The 19,209-nt window shown below is 35.6% G+C and overlaps 6 protein-coding genes across 9 annotated transcripts; 3 read left to right on the top strand and 3 right to left on the bottom strand.

Annotated features, from left to right (window-relative positions):
• Positions 1-92: 92 nt before the first annotated feature.
• Positions 93-1,798, bottom strand: LOC110846503. The gene is made up of 6 exons (XM_022093282.2): positions 1,407-1,798; positions 1,228-1,328; positions 994-1,147; positions 796-897; positions 482-684; positions 93-405 (listed from the first exon to the last, which is right to left on the bottom strand). Exons 1-6 carry the CDS (start codon positions 1,519-1,521, stop codon positions 193-195), a joined length of 888 nt encoding a protein of 295 aa, XP_021948974.1. The 5' UTR covers positions 1,522-1,798; the 3' UTR covers positions 93-192.
• A 2,058-nt stretch (positions 1,799-3,856) lies between these two features.
• On the top strand, positions 3,857-4,935 carry LOC110846505. Its single transcript, XM_022093283.2, has 3 exons — positions 3,857-4,073; positions 4,157-4,418; positions 4,493-4,935. The coding sequence occupies exons 1-3, from the start codon at positions 3,942-3,944 to the stop codon at positions 4,819-4,821; spliced, it is 723 nt and encodes a 240-aa protein (XP_021948975.1). The 5' UTR covers positions 3,857-3,941; the 3' UTR covers positions 4,822-4,935.
• A 1,794-nt stretch (positions 4,936-6,729) lies between these two features.
• Positions 6,730-9,251, top strand: LOC110847226 (CCAAT/enhancer-binding protein beta). Of its 2 annotated transcripts, none has more exons than XM_022094125.2 (2): positions 6,730-7,876; positions 7,977-9,213. In XM_022094125.2, the coding sequence occupies exons 1-2, from the start codon at positions 7,503-7,505 to the stop codon at positions 8,053-8,055; spliced, it is 453 nt and encodes a 150-aa protein (XP_021949817.1). In that variant the 5' UTR covers positions 6,730-7,502; the 3' UTR covers positions 8,056-9,213. The 2 variants fall into 2 exon arrangements, with proteins under 2 accessions (XP_021949817.1, XP_021949815.1); XM_022094123.2 differs by having other exon boundaries at positions 6,851-7,876; positions 7,945-9,251.
• Positions 9,072-10,135, bottom strand: LOC110846158 (glutamate-gated chloride channel). Its single transcript, XM_022092805.2, has 3 exons — positions 9,760-10,135; positions 9,481-9,687; positions 9,072-9,401 (listed from the first exon to the last, which is right to left on the bottom strand). The coding sequence occupies exons 1-3, from the start codon at positions 10,075-10,077 to the stop codon at positions 9,222-9,224; spliced, it is 705 nt and encodes a 234-aa protein (XP_021948497.1). The 5' UTR covers positions 10,078-10,135; the 3' UTR covers positions 9,072-9,221.
• Positions 10,136-10,911: 776 nt separating this feature from the next.
• LOC110847460 lies at positions 10,912-12,518 on the bottom strand. Of its 2 annotated transcripts, XM_022094408.2 has the most exons (6): positions 12,247-12,518; positions 11,882-11,938; positions 11,645-11,778; positions 11,459-11,568; positions 11,260-11,382; positions 10,912-11,186 (listed from the first exon to the last, which is right to left on the bottom strand). In XM_022094408.2, coding segments are annotated over exons 1-6 (594 nt in total). In that variant the 5' UTR covers positions 12,248-12,518; the 3' UTR covers positions 10,912-11,017. The 2 variants fall into 2 exon arrangements, with proteins under 2 accessions (XP_021950100.1, XP_021950098.1); XM_022094406.2 differs by having other exon boundaries at positions 11,882-12,515.
• Positions 12,519-14,629: 2,111 nt separating this feature from the next.
• LOC110845654 (glutathione S-transferase 2) lies at positions 14,630-18,027 on the top strand. Of its 2 annotated transcripts, XM_022092110.2 has the most exons (7): positions 15,167-15,444; positions 15,521-16,974; positions 17,048-17,126; positions 17,191-17,285; positions 17,359-17,421; positions 17,496-17,666; positions 17,724-18,027. In XM_022092110.2, exons 2-7 carry the CDS (start codon positions 16,779-16,781, stop codon positions 17,882-17,884), a joined length of 765 nt encoding a protein of 254 aa, XP_021947802.1. In that variant the 5' UTR covers positions 15,167-15,444; positions 15,521-16,778; the 3' UTR covers positions 17,885-18,027. The 2 variants fall into 2 exon arrangements, with proteins under 2 accessions (XP_035705734.1, XP_021947802.1); XM_035849841.1 differs by lacking the exons at positions 17,048-17,126; positions 17,191-17,285; positions 17,359-17,421; positions 17,496-17,666; positions 17,724-18,027 and adding an exon at positions 14,630-15,091 and having other exon boundaries at positions 15,159-15,444; positions 15,521-16,201.
• Positions 18,028-19,209: the final 1,182 nt, after the last annotated feature.

Consider the following 19,209-nt stretch of genomic DNA (forward strand, 5'->3'; position numbering starts at 1 on the left):
CTAGCAATTTATAGTTTAATGTGTTTATTGCAATTATGCATATGATTTTTCCAATTTTATGAAAGTTGAGTAGTATTTATGTTCCACGTATGTATATTGCGTATTTAAATATTATTTTTATTATAGATCACATACATGCGTAGTAAGTAATACATTTGACTTAATTTATGCATAAAAAGAATAGAAATGATTTCACTTCTTCTTGAGTCTGATATTATTTAAATTGAGAATTTCATCTTGTAAATGCTTGATTAAAAGGAATAGCTGTGGATCTTCCATGATGACATCTTCAATTCCATCAATATATGCGTCCTCGTCTGGCATGGTACCCCAAAATTCTTTCGGCAGTCTTTCCGGCTCCATGAGATTGCTGATGTGCGACATGTCGCTCTTCGTTATGTGTATCTGTAAACAAGTTGTACGATATGTTGTAGAAAATCGTTTCCACTGTTGTGTCCTATATCTTTTTTTGTTAACGTACCAATTTTCTAAGATCATCTGGAAGAACCCATTTAAAGATGTTGTAAGTATGCTCGAAAAGGGCGAGGCTGTTGATAGCAACGAGACCTTTGACCATGGGAGGAATCGTGGAGTAGAGTCGAATGGCCTTCATTAAAAGGTCAACGGATGCTTGACGCGCATGGGTCAGCCTAAATCCAGACACGTCTCCAATCACAATCATTCCTTGAAGATCAGAAGATAAAATATTAATCAAGCTGCTTCCCCAAAATTGTTTGAATCATATTGTTCAAGATTATATTCTGTTTTTGAAATGCTAAATTTTGGAAAGCTTACCGGTTCGTTGAATCTCTGGTGACATCTTCGCGACAGTGTAGATATAAAGTGCTCCAGTGAGGGCGAGTTGCTCGATATTACATTCGGACGGCTTCCAGTTTTCTGTGATTATTGATAAGCGTAATTAATTTCACCTTCTTTATGGCATCACTGATCTTGAATACTTGTAATAGTTTTATTAAAAAATTGTACACTTACTGACTCTAAACACTACAACGGCTGGACCTTCGTCTACAGGTCGTTTCACAACTTGAAACAGCTTTTTGCGGATGATAGGTTCCAAGTTGAGGGGGTCAATCTGGGCAAAAAGTTCAGGATAGGTTTGTGTAGCATGCACTTGCAATTTTTGCATCTACAAAATTAAAAGCAACAAGTTAGTTTATAAATATTTTGAAAACTAAATTTATTGACAGGACAATTAATAAATGTTACCGTTTTAAAGGCCAATTTTGCGTCAAGATTACATGCTCTTAATCCCACGATCACCAAACTTCGTTGCGCATACTTTCTCCAGGGTTGCATTTCATCGTCATCTAAAAAGTAAACATACAAAATTATAAAAGTGGAAATACAACAAGCTGCTAATTTTCGTAAATTTACAGAGAACGTACTGTCAATTAGTTCAAAAATTTCCTTGAGTGCCTGCTCTTCGTCTTCTGTATATTCTGCCGATTGATCCCCAAATTTGCTAATCGTGTTTTCAAAATCTTCAATTAAGAGAGTCATTTTCGTGTATTTTCAAATTTCAAAAAACCACTATGTTAAAATAATTCAAAAAATGGTTCCTAGAAATTGAAAAGTACTATGTCTGACACTGGACCTTCGTCTTCACCTCAAGGGAGCCTCTCTATCTGTCAACTGTTACCATTCTGGTGGTAGACCTACCCTTTTAAGAGACCGAGGTAGTAATTACGAACACAGGCGTAAAAATCTCATGTCGGGTAAGGTTACAGACTAGATTGTATCATAAAATTCCCACAGTTTCGTGTAAAATCCATTCTAATATCTTCATGCATTTTCCGTATGCTGGTGGACGACGACGACGACGTTTCACAATTACAAAAGGCGTTGCAAGAGGAATTACCCAGTCGCGGACCAAGCAAAAGTTCCCACGGAGCCGTGTGCTATTCCATGTGGCGAAGTTTTATTGCTTACCAGTTGACGTAGGCAATCCAAACCCTTGCAAACGATTGTCTTGCTCAATAGTTCCTGTATTGCGACGCATTTACAATTTACCTTAAATCTGACCAGTAAGGAAGCACTCGGCATTATTATGGTTTAGGTAATTATAGAGGAAATAGGCATGCATATGGCGGTTATTTGCATGTAGATACATAGGCTTTGGTTTTGATGAACCATTTATTTTTTTATTCCTGGTTTTAGCCAAGGTAATGACGTCGTGAAACGCTTTACATGCATATTTATATTGGAAACAATCAAGCAAGAGGATTTCCTATATGATTGTTATTGTTGTAAATATTAAGATGAGACTTTCGTTTACCCTTTTGAGATCATTATGAATAAATTACAAAAAGTAAACAAAGAATTTGATAGGAATTAAATGGACGCCTTAATTCTACTTTTGCCTTCAAATCGAAAACGGTAAGGAATCTTGGACACACATACATATCAATCTTGAACTTCAAAGCTGGAGTGGTGTGCATGACACACAGTGCAGTGCATGTTGATGACCCGAAGCGAAAACAATTCGCACCTAAAATAAATTGTAGTGTGCAATTTTGCAAATATTGATCTACCGTTAAAAATTTACAGCTTTTCTAAAATTATCGTACGTGTGCATGCAAGCAAGCCGAATTTCTCACGCAATTTGGAAACGAAAACGAATTTGACGCTTTGTTATTTCAGGGGAAACGGTATGCCTAAGCTATTCAAGTTCTGGAACATTTTAGCGCAATAAAAGGAAGTGTGTACATCTTGCGCAATGACCGCAGTAAGACTATTCATTTCCTCGACACAAAAGAATTGCGTATGTGTAATAATGTGACTCAGCATACACACAAATGTACATAAATTAATATATGTACATACATATACACATGTACATAAATACATGTAGTAGTATTACTTGCTTATGGTACTGGAATAGAGATGCATGGAATAAACATTAATGATATTTTTCTTAGTTTTTGCCGTTTTTTGCAATTTATCAAGGATTGTCCACGTGTCAGATCGTTTTTAATAAAGGCAGGTGTATCGTTTGATGAGTCACTTTATTGAACTACTTAATTGAGCAAATAAGAAATCATCTTTACTGCGTTTCAACAATTGGACAAGGAAAGTTTCATGACTGGAAGCTGCACATATTATAGTAAATACATGTGAAAAAACATACAGTGAAAAAACACTACTTAACCCTTGGGCTGGGCATAATAAAATAAGCAAATATTACAATTTTTACTATTTAACCACTTACTATTTGGTATTAGACGTATAAGAAACTCAATGACAAAACGCTGTTAATTGTTACGCTGTGTGGAATATTAACTGATTTTACTTTACCCAAATCCTGAATTTTTGAAGGAATACTAACTTTGATCCAGATCGCCGTAGGACGCGGGTAGCATGGTCAGCGTCAACGTCTGCTCTGATCCGCTGTTAATATGATTAGAACACCCACAGGTAGATGATTTCTTAAAGAATATATTTTGCTCATAAAATTGCGAATATGTACAAACGTAGTAAATATTGTATAAAAAATAAGTCACCTTTAGGCAACGACTCATTTATCACCCAATTATTTTCCATTTAAAATATAATTATTGGTATACGAATCAGGTTAATTAATACGTACATAAAAAGTGTATCAATTTTTCATATTCTTCACGTCTTGACTCCTCAGAGGCATAAAAATCCACCTCAAACATCGACCACTTTGACCATCTTTTCGCAGAAGTAATGACGCATCTTGTTGAACTTGACCCCCAAGCATTAGATACACGAACATATGTACATATATAAAGCAGGTATAATTAAGTATTATTATTGCGTATATACATGTGTGCACCTGGGCTTGCGAAAATTATAAAAGCTGAATTCACACTGTATCCGAAGACCAGTTCTTCTCCAGGATTTGTTTCATTTATTATACTTCTATCTTGCTATTTTCTTGGTCTTTCTTTAAAAAAATGGCCTCTCTCCATTTATGCATAACCGCTGTAGTGGTCGTCATTTTCTTCGCCACCGGTAATGATGCTCGACCACAACTTCCCAGTATTCCCAGGGAATTTCAGAATATCAATTTCGAGCAATACTTGAGGGTAAGATTTCTCAGTCTAGAATTTATCAATGTATAAGTATTTAATCAATTTTAACAATATGCAAATACTTTAATACGTTACAGAACGAACGTGCCATGAAATTTCAACTAAAATGTGTTATATACAACGGCCCATGCGACACGATTGGAAAATTTATTAAGCGAAACATTCCCATCTATCTCAAAACACAATGCAAGAATTGTGAAGATGAGCAGAAAAAGTTGGCCGGTAAATTTATCCTCTTCCTCCAGGAAAACTATCCTCAAGAATTTGACGATGCTATTGCCAAATATGGCAAAACGGACTACACCCCAGAAGAAATTGAGCAATTCGAGAAAGAATTAGGTTAGTAGCAAAATATATCCTGTCCCCTTTAATTTAATGTCAGGTATGTCCTTTAATTTACAACTACAAATTAGGAGTAAAAATCATCCGCGATAAGAACGCTCCAACTCGACCCCCTGGAACCAAACCGGACGTTGACGGACTCGTTAGCTTAGTAAAGGAAGGTGTCAATGCAGCTCTGAACACTAAAGCTCCACTTATCTTGGGCCAAATCGGGTCTGGAACAACGATCGTCGTTGCAAAGGCCACCGTCCCACCACAGTTGGCGCAATACACCACGACCACTGCTGCATCGGCCTCTTCTACGACCACGACCACTGCAGAAGCGTCCTCCTCGTCCTCCACCGCAGAATCAGTCACCACCGCCGTGGTAACCGAATCCGCGCAGGAGGAGTCTGCATAAATTAAATATTATCGATAAAAATGCAATCTTGTAAACTTGTACTACTCATAAAAATCTGTGATGTCTATTATTTCTTGACTCGGTAATAAAACCACTACTAACAACTTGAGAAAAGTCGAATGATAATGTCATGACATTATTTTCCCATAATGTTGAACTACATACTTATGCATGATTAAGTATGTAAGTAGATGGACTGGAATATGCTAAAAATTGATATAAATCTCTTGGAAATGACCCTGAACCTGAGTTACATACCTTAAACACACGTACATGTTAGTGAACATTGGTTATGTATGAGATGGCAAATGTAAACCAGTTTTTATGACATAATTGCGAAATATACTTATCTACACACTGGTCATTAATAATTTAAATTGCAGCTTGAGGTAAACGTATTATATTTTATGCTTGATTGCATCAGAAGAAACATCCAATTACGCTTTTTTGAATCTGGATTAGGAAATATAATTAATTACTTTGCTGGAGAAGTGAAGGAATAATTTATGTACGAGGTTTTCCAACATGAAGGTTACTAAATGTTATGTTGTGATGTTTTATAATAATTTCGGTTTTGTTTTGTTTGAGGTCAAGTAAAACCCCAGCAAATTATGGGCAAATTGTTTGGCATCGCATTACAGTTTGTTGTATTTTACGAGTATGCATGCCTACTTATGAGGAGGAGATTACGTACATTAATTGTCTCAACCGATTAGCCATGATACATATTTAGTATGTTAGGAGGCTTTCCCATGCTTTTTGCAATAAATAGTGCGTATTTGTTTGGATTAACCAATTGAAACAATTCGAAATGAAACTGAACAACAATAATATTCTTTCGTGTCTACTTTGATCAATTTGTATCCTGTGAAAAAATCAGTGAATGAGTATCACTTGTTGTTCTAGGTCACGGATATGACGCATTTGATACTCCTCCGAGTCAACAAGTTATATAAGTAAACTTTGCTATTCCCACCGAGATAAAGTTATTAGAAATTGCTGACAAATTGGAAATCATTTTAATTTCGAAGTAGGTAAAACCGTGTTGTTTTTTCAATTTGGAATGATTTATCTCATAACATGACAGTGTTTTCAATTAGTTTTAGATTTTCGTTTGACAACAAGTTTATTAATTTCCCGAGGAAGACATGGGATTTCCGAGAGTGCAGACGCACTTACACAAGGGTACGTGCTCTGTAAAAAATAAAAGTCACTTTTTGCGTCAGTGGAATGAAATGAGAACGGACGAGTTATCCGCAAAGCACAATTGATAATAAATATTTTGCTTCAGTTTGCATAGATATTTCCATTTATAGATTCATTGTGCTGGTGCGAGGAGATGCTACAAGATTTACTTGGGGGCCACACAACAGGATTCTCAAGTTTAATTGCTTCATTAATTAGTTTATGATTACAAATGCTATTCCAATTGGCTGCTTCTCAATAAAATTCTGTGTAAGTAGATCAAATACACATTTGTATTTCTAGTTTTTCATCAAATTTATGCAGATCAGGAAAACCCCGGATTAGTCATAACATAATTGTTGATGACACAGAAAATCCTCCAGAAAATCCTCCTCATTGAAAATAAATTGATCAATCCAGTAGCTCAAGAAGTACATTTCCATACTTTATGTACAAAGCCCCTTTGCATAATATTATGAATCTATTAAATTATGGATATGGTTTAGCACGACTCCTTGATACTCCTTGTACATATTTACGTAATGTAAAACGTGAAGGTGATAAAAGGTGAGAATCTATACCGGATTTTCCCAAAAAATCAGATTAGCGGTCAATTGCTTTTGTAACAGCGAAACTACTACCGCTGAAGACATTCCCTTTTCCTGTACATGTAAAGAAAATAAGTATAAGGCACCTTCTTAATGGAGATTGAATCTTCCAAGGATTGTGAAATTTTCACAAATAATTCCAACCGCATAACACGTTTTGTACATTCTACGGTCGCCTCTTATGCCGCAAGACGATGTGTGTAATTGTTTAACAGTTTGTTCTTCCACCATTGATATCGAAGGACATTTTATCCTAAGCCCCACCAGCAAATAGTGAAAATCTCGACATTTTATCTGAGTATGTACCTACTCCATGTGTGGTACGTTACTATGTGCCACAATGTTCTCACCAACACTTTGCCATATTATCGTAAGACATTACTTCATGTATTCCTTCAAGCCTGTATAATCAGTGCGTAAACTGGTCTAAATTTCAGTGTCATAGCAAAAAAACAACCTGGGTTTTCAAGTAAATAAAGCAAATCATGGAAATTACTACCTGACCAAATCATTATGGTTTCGTTAGTATTCCTTCTTGTAATGATAGCTTCATCATTAAAACCAGGCGTGGAAATTGATGGTCTCCTCTCTCGATTGCACTTCTCAAGCATCAAACTAGCCAGTAATCAACATGTCTGTAGATACATAATGGAATGCTTCCGACTCCTTTACACGTCTCCCCATTAGTTTAGTTAGGCAATGAAACTGTTGAACATTGTCAATTCCTTCAGGCATCCTTCAGGTACGTTTAAAGCTACGTCTCCCACGATCTCACCACGCATTTGAGCTCAGATTCCCACAAAGTAAAAAGCAAGCGACTTTCCTTCATCGCGTCTGAAATACACTTGCAGGTATTTGCATATTTCCGAATTCATCTTATTTACATATATGGCTTTGGACATTGCAAGTGCGACCGGGGAAGGCAGGGACACTGTTCTCAAAGGAACATTCAGCTTTCTCGACCTTCTCAACGGACCTACGCCCCTGTCCCCACAAAATATGGGATGGTCACAGGACGGTGAAGGCGGAGGCGAAAACAACCCAACTGCCCCAGAAAATTTTACATTTCTCTTGTGTCCTCCACCTCCAGGAAGCCCTTCTGGATATTCTGGTGTCACATCGAGTGCAAGTCCTGCTGCTGGAGATGACAATAATGGATCACGAAGAAACAGCAATACCTTTAGTGACACCACAAACAGCTCGTCAATGTCCATGCCAGACCTTCACGTGTGGGGAATCGGAGAAGAGAGTGACAGACAAGAGTAAGATATTTATTTCTTAACTATTTAATATTTACGAATTTTCTAAAAACTGTATATTTCGATTTTAGTTCAACAATTCCACTAATTCATCAACTTACAGATGTGAAGAAAGGCCACTCTTCGCTTTCAAAATCCCGATCAGCCTCAAAACTCTCAAAGCTGGTCGACCGTGGGAGTGACAAATATAAAGTGAGGAGAGAACGAAACAACATTTCCGTGAGGAAAAGCCGAGCTAAAACCAAGTCCAAAATCAAAAAGATTGAAGAACACGTTGTGCGTTTAGAGCAAGAGAACAAACATTTGAAACTAAAAATGGTCAAGGTTCGCAAGTTCTTGAGCGAGTTCGAGTCCTCTTTCTTCTCTTGGAGAAATGTTTTGAGGGAAATTGAGGAAGAGCTTAGTTCCTCGGTTATTATGGGTTGAATGTGAAGAAGCCATATTAAGATTTTTTTACATATTTTTTGTGTTCATTATGATTAACTGTAATTATTTCTAACTTATGGAATTGTTTATAAAATATAAAGTAAAGACTTGATAAAAGCTGAGCCAAATTTTGAAAATCAATTGTCATGTCGAGACAAATATTTTACAAAAGTGTATACTTATTCAGCATTAATTTCGAGCATAATGAATCAATATCCAGTGTGAAAGATTCCAAAAATTCCCAACCAATTTTAAAACTCGGTTGGATCCAAGACAAAAAATTTGTTGGCAAAAATGTACTTGAATTTGACTTCACATTATTTTGGCCTCTTTGTCACTGAATAAATTCGTAAATTACATATATTTATATTAATGCAAACTTGTGCACATTCAGCCTAATTTAATAGAACTTGGCAACATTGAGCACACGGACCTCTGCATTTCAAGATTTACCTACATCCTTCGATACAAATTATTTTTATGCAGCTTATGACTTGAGTTTGTAAAAGTAAAAGTATGCAATAATACTTTAAAGCTAAATGACTATCAGCAAAAACCTTCAAGGATAGCAAAATTATAAAATTACTTAAGAAATCGTGCTATAATGGACCGGTTTTTAATGGCTGAATGAAGTTATGGCTTCAATTGATATCCGAATGATATATTTTCTTTTTATTTGCATATATTGGGTAATTAATGGCTGGAGATTTTTTACTAGCTGATAAATGTAGGAATTATGAGAATAAAGTAATTGAAATATTTACTGTAAACATTCGTAAATTAATTACTTGTCGTTTATTTTTAGGAAATTTCCCAAATAATTTTTAGAGAACGCAAATACATTTAAACGCTGTGAGGAAATTAATTATTTTTTTAGAGATTTTAATATTCCTGAACATTTGTTAGAAAAAAAACATAAACTTTATTCGTGACAAATCTTATGTCCAATGTTGAACAGGGCAGTGATGCAGCTCCACTTTCCAATTGTGGTCTTGGCATCACAAGTCTGGGTGGTGACTCCATTGAGGATGAACTTTGGCATGTAAACCGTTTTGGGTAGTTGTACAGGGTCTTCAGTCTTCCAGTGTAAGTTCATTTCGTCCTACAAGATTATTTTTGTCATTAGTGTTTCATGATTCTATAAATGATAAAAATTTTCAAAGTTTTAATAAAAATTCTACCTTGGTGTACATGTAGGAAGCTAAGGAAATTGGACACACAAAGTTCTGCTGGTTAAAATCTACGGGACAATAAAGTTCCACCGTGAGCCTTTTTGAGTACAGCACTTTTCCATTAGGATAAATGTAGACGAGGTTGTTAGGGTGGAAAGTGTCGTGCTCGTGGGAGCTAATTTCATCTCTGAAAAACAAATCAGGCGTCCAGATGTCCTGAAATAGACACAAGTAGCTTATTACACAATTCACAAAATATACAAGTAATACTTTGCGATTTTGAGGTACCTTTGGGTTCCCATACGCTATTCTGTCCATGCCTTCCATCGACGTTGTGTACGCCAATCTTTCGTCCTCCCACGACTGACGGAAGGTCAGTTGAACCTTCCATTTTCGTTCGTCGGCGTCCATGGTAAAAATATTTCGGACGTACATGTCGATCGTGATGTTTGTGATACTGCCCGGCGGTCTGAGGTGCTTCTGATGATCCTTCATTTTCGTCATGAGGGCCTCGGTGATTCGGTCAGTTTCTTCATAGATGGTCGTGGAATTTGTCAAAGATAAGGTGGCCAAAAGCACGACCGCCAGAAAAAGTAAGGACTTCATCTTGAGTGACGCTTATTTTGCCTTATTTTGTCAAAAGATGAAAAGAAACTGAGTTGGAGATGCCGGTAGATGCGGTATAAATATTGGTTTGCAGTACTAAAAAACTTAAAGGTTATCTTTGCAGTTACTGAGATTGACAATAATATGTTTGTCAATTTGTTGTTCATCAAATGCATACGTCCTAAAAAATATACTCGCCGTGAAACTAATCAAAAGTCAAGTTTATATTTATGAGATGTTTATGCCCACTAAGATAACCCCAAAATTTCTCGATTGCATGAAGTAATTGATACTAATGCCCGAAGGTTACCTAATAAGTTCAGTGTAGTAGGCATCTCAAAGGAAAGTGGCTGAACAGATAAATAAATATGACGAATTTGACCTATTGACAAGATAGATAAGCATCGTATATAGCAGTAATTTCCAGCATGGTGCGTCATGCTTAAACTTTCCGTTAGCATTGAAAAAAAATTGTCAATATTGTTCCAAAATTAGGACGCGTGTGACACTGACGACTTTAATATGATTGTAGAACTCCAGTTAAAACTAAAAAATGGATTGTGTTGTTTGGTCTTTGGTACGTAGAAATTTATCCTAATATGCATATTTGTATATACTAATCATACATATGACATAGGTATGTAATATGTATTCTAAGGATGAGACCTCCAGTCTGAACATTCACTTTCAAAAAATTCATATGGATCGTTTGGACTGTCTCACTACCAACTTTTGTCCCCGAAAATATTCTCCAAAATTTTTTTTTTGCTCGTGATTGAACTTACGTCGTGTCGCGTGTATTAAAAAATTCTTATATATGTACGCACGTACGGATGTCAGTTAACAAGCGTTTTATTCCATCGAAAACTTGTCAGTTATTAGTAAAAATCGATAATACTTTCATAAATATGATTTCAGAATATAAGAATCAACATTGCTATTAAAGTTTTTCCCAGCCAATTAATTTATCTTCATCAATCTCGTCGTCATCATCCTCGTCTTCATCAACCGCGTCTGTAGAATCCACAAATGTTCTCCTAGACACTCCAATCGAAATACCAAAGAATGCAAGGAATTTTTCTGATTTAAACAAACGCTTGACGTGTTCACTGTAATTATGAAATTCTTTTTTCAGTAATCAGCAGTAAAATTTAGTTAAATTATTCATATTTTTATTCTCACTGATCCTTGATCCAGTTGTTTAAGTCAGTATGAAATCCATCAATCATGGGGACCCCCAGAAATTCACAAGCCGAGAGAGCAAAATCAATACAATTGTTGTGAACGGGATGATATCTCGCAGAACTGCATAGATAAGTAGGTGCATATATATGTAAACAATTATTAACAACGCTTATCAAATATAACCTTCTACTTTTACCTAAATTTGTTTCGATTTTCTTCAGAATTGAACCAATCTTCGAACTCGGCATGCGATTTTCTAGTGTCGAAACTAGTTTCCGGAGGTAGCAGATTTACTTTCTTGTTCGGCTAGAGCACGAATGTTATTAATAAATTATACATTTCTGTCCGACATGGTTAGTATAATAATATCAAGTTGACTCACGATCTCGAACGCTATTTGTAAACCTTTTTGGTTGAAATGGTAAAATCTACGGAAGACGGCTACACCAACATGAATCAAATATTTCGGTATCTTCCCATCGTTGATTTTACTAATTAATTTCAGTGCTTTCAAAACTAAAGTTTAATAACAAACAAAAAACATTTTTAGTAATATTTAAATTTTAAACCAATGTGTCAATAATTCCCTGGATAAGCCAATAAGTAAAAGTATGTGTACCAGGTTTTGGGAACCCCTTTAGGTCCCAGCCATATAGTAAAACACGATTGCTCTCCACTGGTGAATCCATAATACAAAAGTTGATTTAAGTCGCACAAGTACAATAATTAAATGCTTCAAATATTTAAAGCATTAATCAAACTGCAAAACCGCAAATTACAATTCGCGGCGTAAATGGGTTATCTTTCGATACGATACGAGTAATTAATTATCATAACCAAATGTGTGATAACATTATTGATTGAGTTATAAAATTGTGTCTGCACGTTATGCTAAATATAGTTGTGATACACGTAATACGATTTTTCTCTTTAATTTGACATAAATTCCTTTACTAACAAATCATTTAAATGATGCTAGCTTACTTCAGTATTTATTTGTTTATGCTTTTCTGTGTGGGTCCTTGCGTGAGTATGCTGCTTTTATAATTAATAATTGGATTGTTAAACAAATCCTAGATTGATCCCCTATGAAAAGATCCCGGACCGGTCTCCGGGAACAACTGTTGACTGCATGCATGGTTGATTATGCAATCTTGACAAATCATCTGTCTATACTACATTTTTTTCCTCACTTTCACTTTCAGTGCTTGCATCATTTGACTTCATGCATACAAATTTGTAAATTGTAAATGGTTTTTCTTTATCATCAGGCAAATAAAGTTTTACATTTTTTGGCAAAACCCATTAAATAAAATCAATGCCTAATTTAACACACTGTTGTCAATTGTTATAAAATTAATATTTTACTTAAGTATAAAACTAGAGCTCATTTAATGATTTCCAGTTTTATACTATTGAAAGGTTTCGCAAAAATAGAAGTGAAAAACCAAAATATTCATCGGGTTCTGCCTTTAATTTGATTAACTTGTGTACTATGCATGTAAATGCGTATGTACTACAATACAATAAAGGACTGCTAAATAAACCGTCGCAAACGCGCATACGGAAGTAGCTTCAGACGTACTTCACCCCAAACGGTCCCACCACAACTCGGGAACACTTAATTTCACTCTATTTCACCTATAGATTAATTTTTTGTAAAAATCTCATTTTGCCCCGACCACACCCCCTGGCGACAAGGGGGTGTGGAACAACTCGGGAACACTTAATTTCACTCTATTTCATCTATAGATTAATTTTTTATAAAAATCTCATTTTGCCCCAACCACACTTAATTTCACTTAATTTCACTTAATTTCACTTAATTTCATTTAATTTCACTCAATTTCACTTAATTTTACCCATAGAATAAATTGCACTAAAAATCTCATTTTGCCCCAACCACACCCCCTGGGGCCGAGGGGGTGTGGCACAATCGGGGAAGTACTTAATTTCACTTAATTTCACTTAATTTCATTTAATTTCACTCAATTTCACCTAATTTTACCCATAGATTAAATTGCACTAAAAATCTCATTTTGCCCCAACCACACCCCCTGGCGCCGAGGGGGTGTGGCACAACTCCGGAACACATAATTTTACTCTATTTCACCTATAGATTAAATTGCACTAAAAATCTCATTTTGCCCCGACCACACCCCCTGTCGCCAAAGGGGGTGTGGTCCGGTTGCCCCCAAAAGTTGATAGGATCCTCCCCCTGGGGTCCTATGTATGATGGCGAAAACCGATTTCGATTATCTTAATCCTTTCTCCTGATATCCTGCTGACAGACAGACGGACAGACAGACAGACAGACAGACAGACAAAGTCTTCACATAAAGTAGCTGAAGCTACTTAATAATTTCTGTAGTACAGGGTCTCTTGATGAAATTGGAAAACACGATTAAATCTTGACCGATTGTTACTCGATAAATACTGCCAATTTACTCTTCGCTTTCCTGTGTATGTATATGACAATCAAAGCATCACGTAAATAACTGAATAAAGGAAATGGAGAAGAATTTATCAAACATAAGTGAAATAAGCAATTAGCTGCCTCGTGCTCTACCTACCCATACATACCAGTATTTATTTAAGTCTTGATTTTATTCTGTGACACTTTGTATTTCTTACATACGCTCAGAATAATTGTGCGTTGATGGGTTATGCATGCAACTGCTTATATTTTTGTAGCAACAATTTGTGAATGAAATAAATGAATTCTATATGTAATTTGTAAATATGTATATGATTCAATGAACCTGCAACTTTTTACAACAAACGAAATATAATGTGAAACAAATGCCAGTGAATATCGGTTTCAGACATGCATCAAATATGCACAAGTTAGTTTGTTCTTAAGTGCCCAGGAATATAGAGGATTAATAATAATTATAGCATTTATTCCAAATACTTAGATGGTCGTGCGGTGTAGTTTAATTTTCTGATACTGGTCTTATACCAATTATTGCATCTTGCATAAATGTCTTATATAAGTCTTATGTCTTATATAAGTAAATGAGTCTAATCAAATGGGATAAAATCATATTCAATTTCAAGTAAAATTAATTTATGACTTGTAAATATGTACATAGGTACAACCACTGCAATTAGATAATGTTTATATATCCACACTGTCAAGTGTATTTACAGATATTTTGTCTGCAAGAATCTAGCAAATTGTATTATATTCCGCATTTTAGTTACCAACTGAAAACAGATTTCTCAGTATGTAAATATGTACATATCTATGTATTTCATTTGAATCAAGTGCAGGGTAATTATATAAATAGCTGTAGTCGAATTACGATGAATTAGATCAAATTAACTCCTGGGCAGCTAATACATCAAGCTAGGCGATAACATTGACTTCCTCTTCGTTTTATCGAGTATATGTACATAACTATTTCGGCATATCACCAGAAAATGTTATCTCCTCGTGTAACCTTGCTTCTTGAGAGCATTACAAACAGACTGCATAGGTTCCACTTGCTTCCTTTCCTAATTAAGAAATGTGACAATGGAAAATTAGTTGCAGATTGTCCTGCTGAAAATTTCGCAAAACGATACCCTTTTCAAATCCGCTATTTATGGGCAATTGCTCCAATATCCTACCAGCTATATTTTTGCTTCCAAATTCAACATATCATTGCAGACAAAAGAGGTGATCAAAGTCATAGATTTGCATCAGGTGGATGGGTACTTATTTTTTGGATCGGATATTCCTGGACACTCTCGGTACTCGTTAACTTTTGGATATTCGAAAAAGACGTGGCAAATTTTATCACAAAGTTTTTGGCCATCGATAAAACTATTGGTGTTTCAACTGGCAAGTCTCAACAAGCTAAATTTCATTACGTATTCATATGTACACATTTTAATTTTTTGACCTCCAGGAACTTCTACTCGATCTAAAATAGAGTGGGATTTTATTGCTTGCATATTCTATAAATGGCTGGGAATCATATTCAATGGCATGTTGGTTGGAATACATGTTTTTAATCCAAACTACATGCAATATTCGACATCATATCTTACATACAAGGAAAATCGGGCTCTTTTCGTATCGCTCACTGTCATTGACGCCGTAACAATTGCAGTGGGAGTGGTTATGATGTTGTATGAGCTAGCATTACAGTCCTTCTATCTACTTTCAACTTCACAATGTTTGGTGTCCTTACGGTAATTTATACAAGAACACTTTTCCTAAATGCATATTTAATAAGTATTGGCGATACTCATTATTTGGTTATTTTAGAAAATGCAACCTCCCATTTAAAGAAAAAGTGCGACTGTACACATATCTCCAACTGGCGAACCGACTTCATGAGGGTTGTTTCCGGATGCGTATTCCGCACTTAACTTTTACCTTGTCGCTGTGTGCCATAGTCGGATATATTGGAATGATTCATTTCCATTCAACTTTTGGACTGTTTGATTTGGGAGGAATGTTCTGCTTTGCGATGGGTGGCAGTGTAATAATGATGGGCATTTTGCATTGCTTTGGCTATATCGTGAGCGGGTGTAAGAAACTAATTCGGAGCTTAAAAGAACATGGGGACAAAAAGAACAAGGTGGAAAGAAGGGTAATAAAGGTTTTACATACATTTGGCATTAGGGACGGTCCTATCAGGATTATGACCTATGACGGAATGTATCACATGGCAGGGGGCACGATCAACATGCTAGTGACAATCTTGGTGTTACTGGGACATACTTAAATTTCAATGTCAATTGCAAGATCGTAACTTGAATTTACTTGCATCTTACTTACTTCTTGTGCATAACACTTTTTATTTCAAACATACGTATGTACACACATGCATAAAGGATGAGCCGTTCTCTTAATAGTTATTGCATAGCTTATCCTTAGATTTATTAATGCAAATATGTATGTACGGTATAATCTCGATGTAATAAATATGCAGAATACTACTAATTTTAAGCAATATTGTGGTTCTTGTGTACATACATGCCTTGCTATTAAACATTGTTCTTCATCATTTATCAAGAGGTTGATATTGTTTTATGTATTGCGTGTTGTACGCAATCATAATACAATAATCAGGTCGGGGTACGGCAAATACTTGCATCAACTCATCGGGACAATACCATGGCTAGAGAGACACTGGCGGATATGGGCTCATTGACAAAAGCAACTATTCAATCAATATGTATTTGACAATGTTTATAATTTATGTACGAAAATAACCATAATCTAAGGATATCGTGACACAAAGAACAATAACTGGTCCAAAATAGAAATATATGTACACAACTGCCCACATTAGTCCAAACATTGGTCTAAATGATTTGATGAGTATTCCGTACGGTACATATTGGCATTCCTCTCTCTCTAATGTAATCTAGTTGCGAAATTGTCAGACATTATTGAAATTAAAAAGAATAGTATAAAAGCCACCGATTTTCACAAGCTGGACGCTGAAATCAGAGTGCAGATCTTGGAAGCATTACTACTTGTCTAACTCGAGCTCATAAATCTTTCCCATATTAAAATGGCTGAAGAAATTCGTCTTATCTACTTCGACATCAGGGGTCTCGTGGAGCCCCTCCGCTGGATGTTCAAGTTATCGGACACGCCGTTCACGGACGAACGCATTCCACTAGATGCCTTCTCAGGATCAGGAAAGAGGAATTCTTTGGAAGACATAATGAAACGGAGGCGATCTATTGAAAAGAAAGCTGGAGGACGTGAGTTAAAATTCAGATCATTTCATATAAATAAATATGTCCACGTAGTTTTCATTTTATTACAATTTTTCAGGATCCAGATTCATTGCGCAGTTTCCCATTCTAATGGTCGGAGATGAATTTGTGATTACGCAACCCTTGACGGTTATGAGGTACGTGGCAATTTTTGTAATGTCATACTAATTGGTGAATAATTATGTATGCTGATTCTCGCAGGTACGTGGCGAGACGGTATGGCTTCAATGGCACCAATGAATTGGAGGAAGCTCGTTCGGACGAAATTGCAGATTTGGTGTATGACATCCGTCTGCGTAAGAGAATTATTAAAAGTTTCAGAGTTTCTCAGCATCCGAATTTATCTAAATTACGATGTACATACTTTAGGAGCGACGGATTATGAGGGTAAATGCTTCAAATCTGCAACACCGGATATCCTGAGACATACAGGTTATACATAGTTCCAGCTTTATTTTCTTGTGCCAAAATAAAAATTATGACTAAAAATTATTCTTTTATTGCAGTATTTCGTGACTTTCGCAATGAACCTGACGGGCCGAAAAAGGAGAAGATGAGGGACGAGCTTCGAAACATGTGGTTTCCGCTTTACTTCCAAAAATTTACCGACATTTACAACGCAAGTTCAGGTGAATGGGTGACTGGCGATTCCTTAACTTATGGAGACCTTATCCTAGGTAATTCTGATAATTCAACGTATAAGCGATTTTTATTAAAGCAATGTTCTTAAACAGCTAACTTTCTCGATATTGCTGAGGACTTGGTGGACCCCACTTGTCTGGATGAGTTTCCGAAATTGAAGGAACTCAAAGACAAAGTTTTAGCCCTGCCGGCAATTATGGAGTGGAAAAGAACTCAAGCATTGGAAAAGGTCGAGTCTTCAACTGGCGAATAATAAAGGGCAAAATTAATTGCAATTTAAGGTTCATGTCGTTGTATACGGTGTAGAAATATGTGCATATCGTTGTATGTGTTGCGATTAAAATCTCTGTATTCGATTCAATAAATATATATTAAGTAGTATTCTAAATCAGGAAGAATTTACAAGAAGATGAACGATTTATTTTATACGCATCAATCAAATCATAAGTAGATAAATTCTCAAAAACAATGAAAAGTAAATCTTATTATAATATATATATATATATCTAGATACATATATAATTATACATATGATGCCATTACATATATAGATACTTGAACTTTTATTGCATTGTCCTTAATTACACAAATTCAACATTACATTATGAAAGAAAGTTTTAAAAATTATTATTCAAGAAAGTCTATTGTAATCACATTTTCACATTAACATTACACCCATAACATTATTTGGAGTTTCTTATCTCACGATCAGCCAACTATGCACAATCAAGTAGCTTGCAATGACTTTATTTTAAAAAGTCGATCAATCACGTATTACTCGTCCGTGTTACCGATATCCGGAAGATTCCACATGTTTTTGAAGCTGTCTCTGCGAAGTTGTTGAAATCCTATGCATAATAATTTCAATAGATATGTATTAGGAATTAAGAGACAATGGTTCACTATTGGACAATAAATATGAAATCATATTTTCATACCCGTCGGATAGTATGTCATAAATGATGAAGTTGGAGATTGTGGTGGCGTTGTGCCTGACGTTCCCTCATTCGCATTAGTTTTCGGGACAAAAATTGCAACTAAATTACATGCCATTTATTTAAGTAAATATGTTGAACATCAAGTTGAAAGTAAATTAAAACTTACAAGGTAACTGTTTAGGATCTGACATTCTTCTGATATTTCGTTCGACATCTTCCGTCTGCAAATACATTGATTTGAAATAAAAATGCTGGCAAGAATTTTTTTACAGTGTATTCACCTTTCGAACCAACTCATCCATTCGTTTGCTAAAATCTGTCAGCCTTGCTAATTCCTCTTCATCCTGTCAAACAAACATTTTACACTTAAGTTTCCATATTATAATTATTTTTAGTATTAAATAATAAGTAGTACCATTTTTCGTGATACAATACGTATAACGTGACCAGCTTTAAGAGAGATCTCCTCTTATTACAGAATTGGTAGTTACTGCTGCAATTGTACACAAATTGTTTACCAACACGATCGAGCCAACAGTATTTTTAGCCTACAATACCGACAGGACAACAAGATCTATCTGTATTGCGTCGTGCATTATGTGCAAGAGCAAAGAGAGGTGAATTTGCACATCGTGGAACA

Source organism: Folsomia candida, unplaced genomic scaffold (genome assembly GCF_002217175.1).
Source record: "Folsomia candida strain VU population unplaced genomic scaffold, ASM221717v1 Fcan01_Sc003, whole genome shotgun sequence".
NCBI classification, from domain to species: Eukaryota; Metazoa; Arthropoda; class Collembola; order Entomobryomorpha; family Isotomidae; genus Folsomia; species Folsomia candida.

Excerpts from the sequence above, each read along its gene's own strand:
- LOC110847460 (XM_022094406.2), bottom strand. The coding sequence starts at position 11,951 with ATGGATTCACCAGTGGAGAGCAATCGTGTTTTACTATATGGCTGGGAC. Across the intron at positions 11,383-11,458 it reads GAAAATCGAAACAAATTTAG|TTCTGCGAGATATCATCCCG; the intron begins GTAAAAGTAGAA and ends TTATCTATGCAG. Across the intron at positions 11,187-11,259 it reads AACAACTGGATCAAGGATCA|TGAACACGTCAAGCGTTTGT; the intron begins GTGAGAATAAAA and ends TCATAATTACAG.
- LOC110846158 (XM_022092805.2), bottom strand. The coding sequence starts at position 10,077 with ATGAAGTCCTTACTTTTTCTGGCGGTCGTGCTTTTGGCCACCTTATCT. Across the intron at positions 9,688-9,759 it reads TAGCGTATGGGAACCCAAAG|GACATCTGGACGCCTGATTT; the intron begins GTACCTCAAAAT and ends TGTCTATTTCAG. Across the intron at positions 9,402-9,480 it reads CTTCCTACATGTACACCAAG|GACGAAATGAACTTACACTG; the intron begins GTAGAATTTTTA and ends ATAATCTTGTAG.
- LOC110846505 (XM_022093283.2), top strand. The coding sequence starts at position 3,942 with ATGGCCTCTCTCCATTTATGCATAACCGCTGTAGTGGTCGTCATTTTC. Across the intron at positions 4,074-4,156 it reads ATTTCGAGCAATACTTGAGG|AACGAACGTGCCATGAAATT; the intron begins GTAAGATTTCTC and ends AATACGTTACAG. Across the intron at positions 4,419-4,492 it reads GCAATTCGAGAAAGAATTAG|GAGTAAAAATCATCCGCGAT; the intron begins GTTAGTAGCAAA and ends ACTACAAATTAG.
- LOC110846503 (XM_022093282.2), bottom strand. The coding sequence starts at position 1,521 with ATGACTCTCTTAATTGAAGATTTTGAAAACACGATTAGCAAATTTGGG. Across the intron at positions 1,329-1,406 it reads AATTTTTGAACTAATTGACA|ATGACGATGAAATGCAACCC; the intron begins GTACGTTCTCTG and ends TTTACTTTTTAG. Across the intron at positions 406-481 it reads CAGATGATCTTAGAAAATTG|ATACACATAACGAAGAGCGA; the intron begins GTACGTTAACAA and ends ACTTGTTTACAG.
- LOC110847226 (XM_022094123.2), top strand. The coding sequence starts at position 7,503 with ATGGCTTTGGACATTGCAAGTGCGACCGGGGAAGGCAGGGACACTGTT. Across the intron at positions 7,877-7,944 it reads GAAGAGAGTGACAGACAAGA|TTCAACAATTCCACTAATTC; the intron begins GTAAGATATTTA and ends TTTCGATTTTAG.
- LOC110845654 (XM_035849841.1), top strand. The coding sequence starts at position 14,656 with ATGTACATAACTATTTCGGCATATCACCAGAAAATGTTATCTCCTCGT. Across the intron at positions 15,092-15,158 it reads AACTATTGGTGTTTCAACTG|GAACTTCTACTCGATCTAAA; the intron begins GCAAGTCTCAAC and ends TTTGACCTCCAG. Across the intron at positions 15,445-15,520 it reads CAATGTTTGGTGTCCTTACG|AAAATGCAACCTCCCATTTA; the intron begins GTAATTTATACA and ends TGGTTATTTTAG.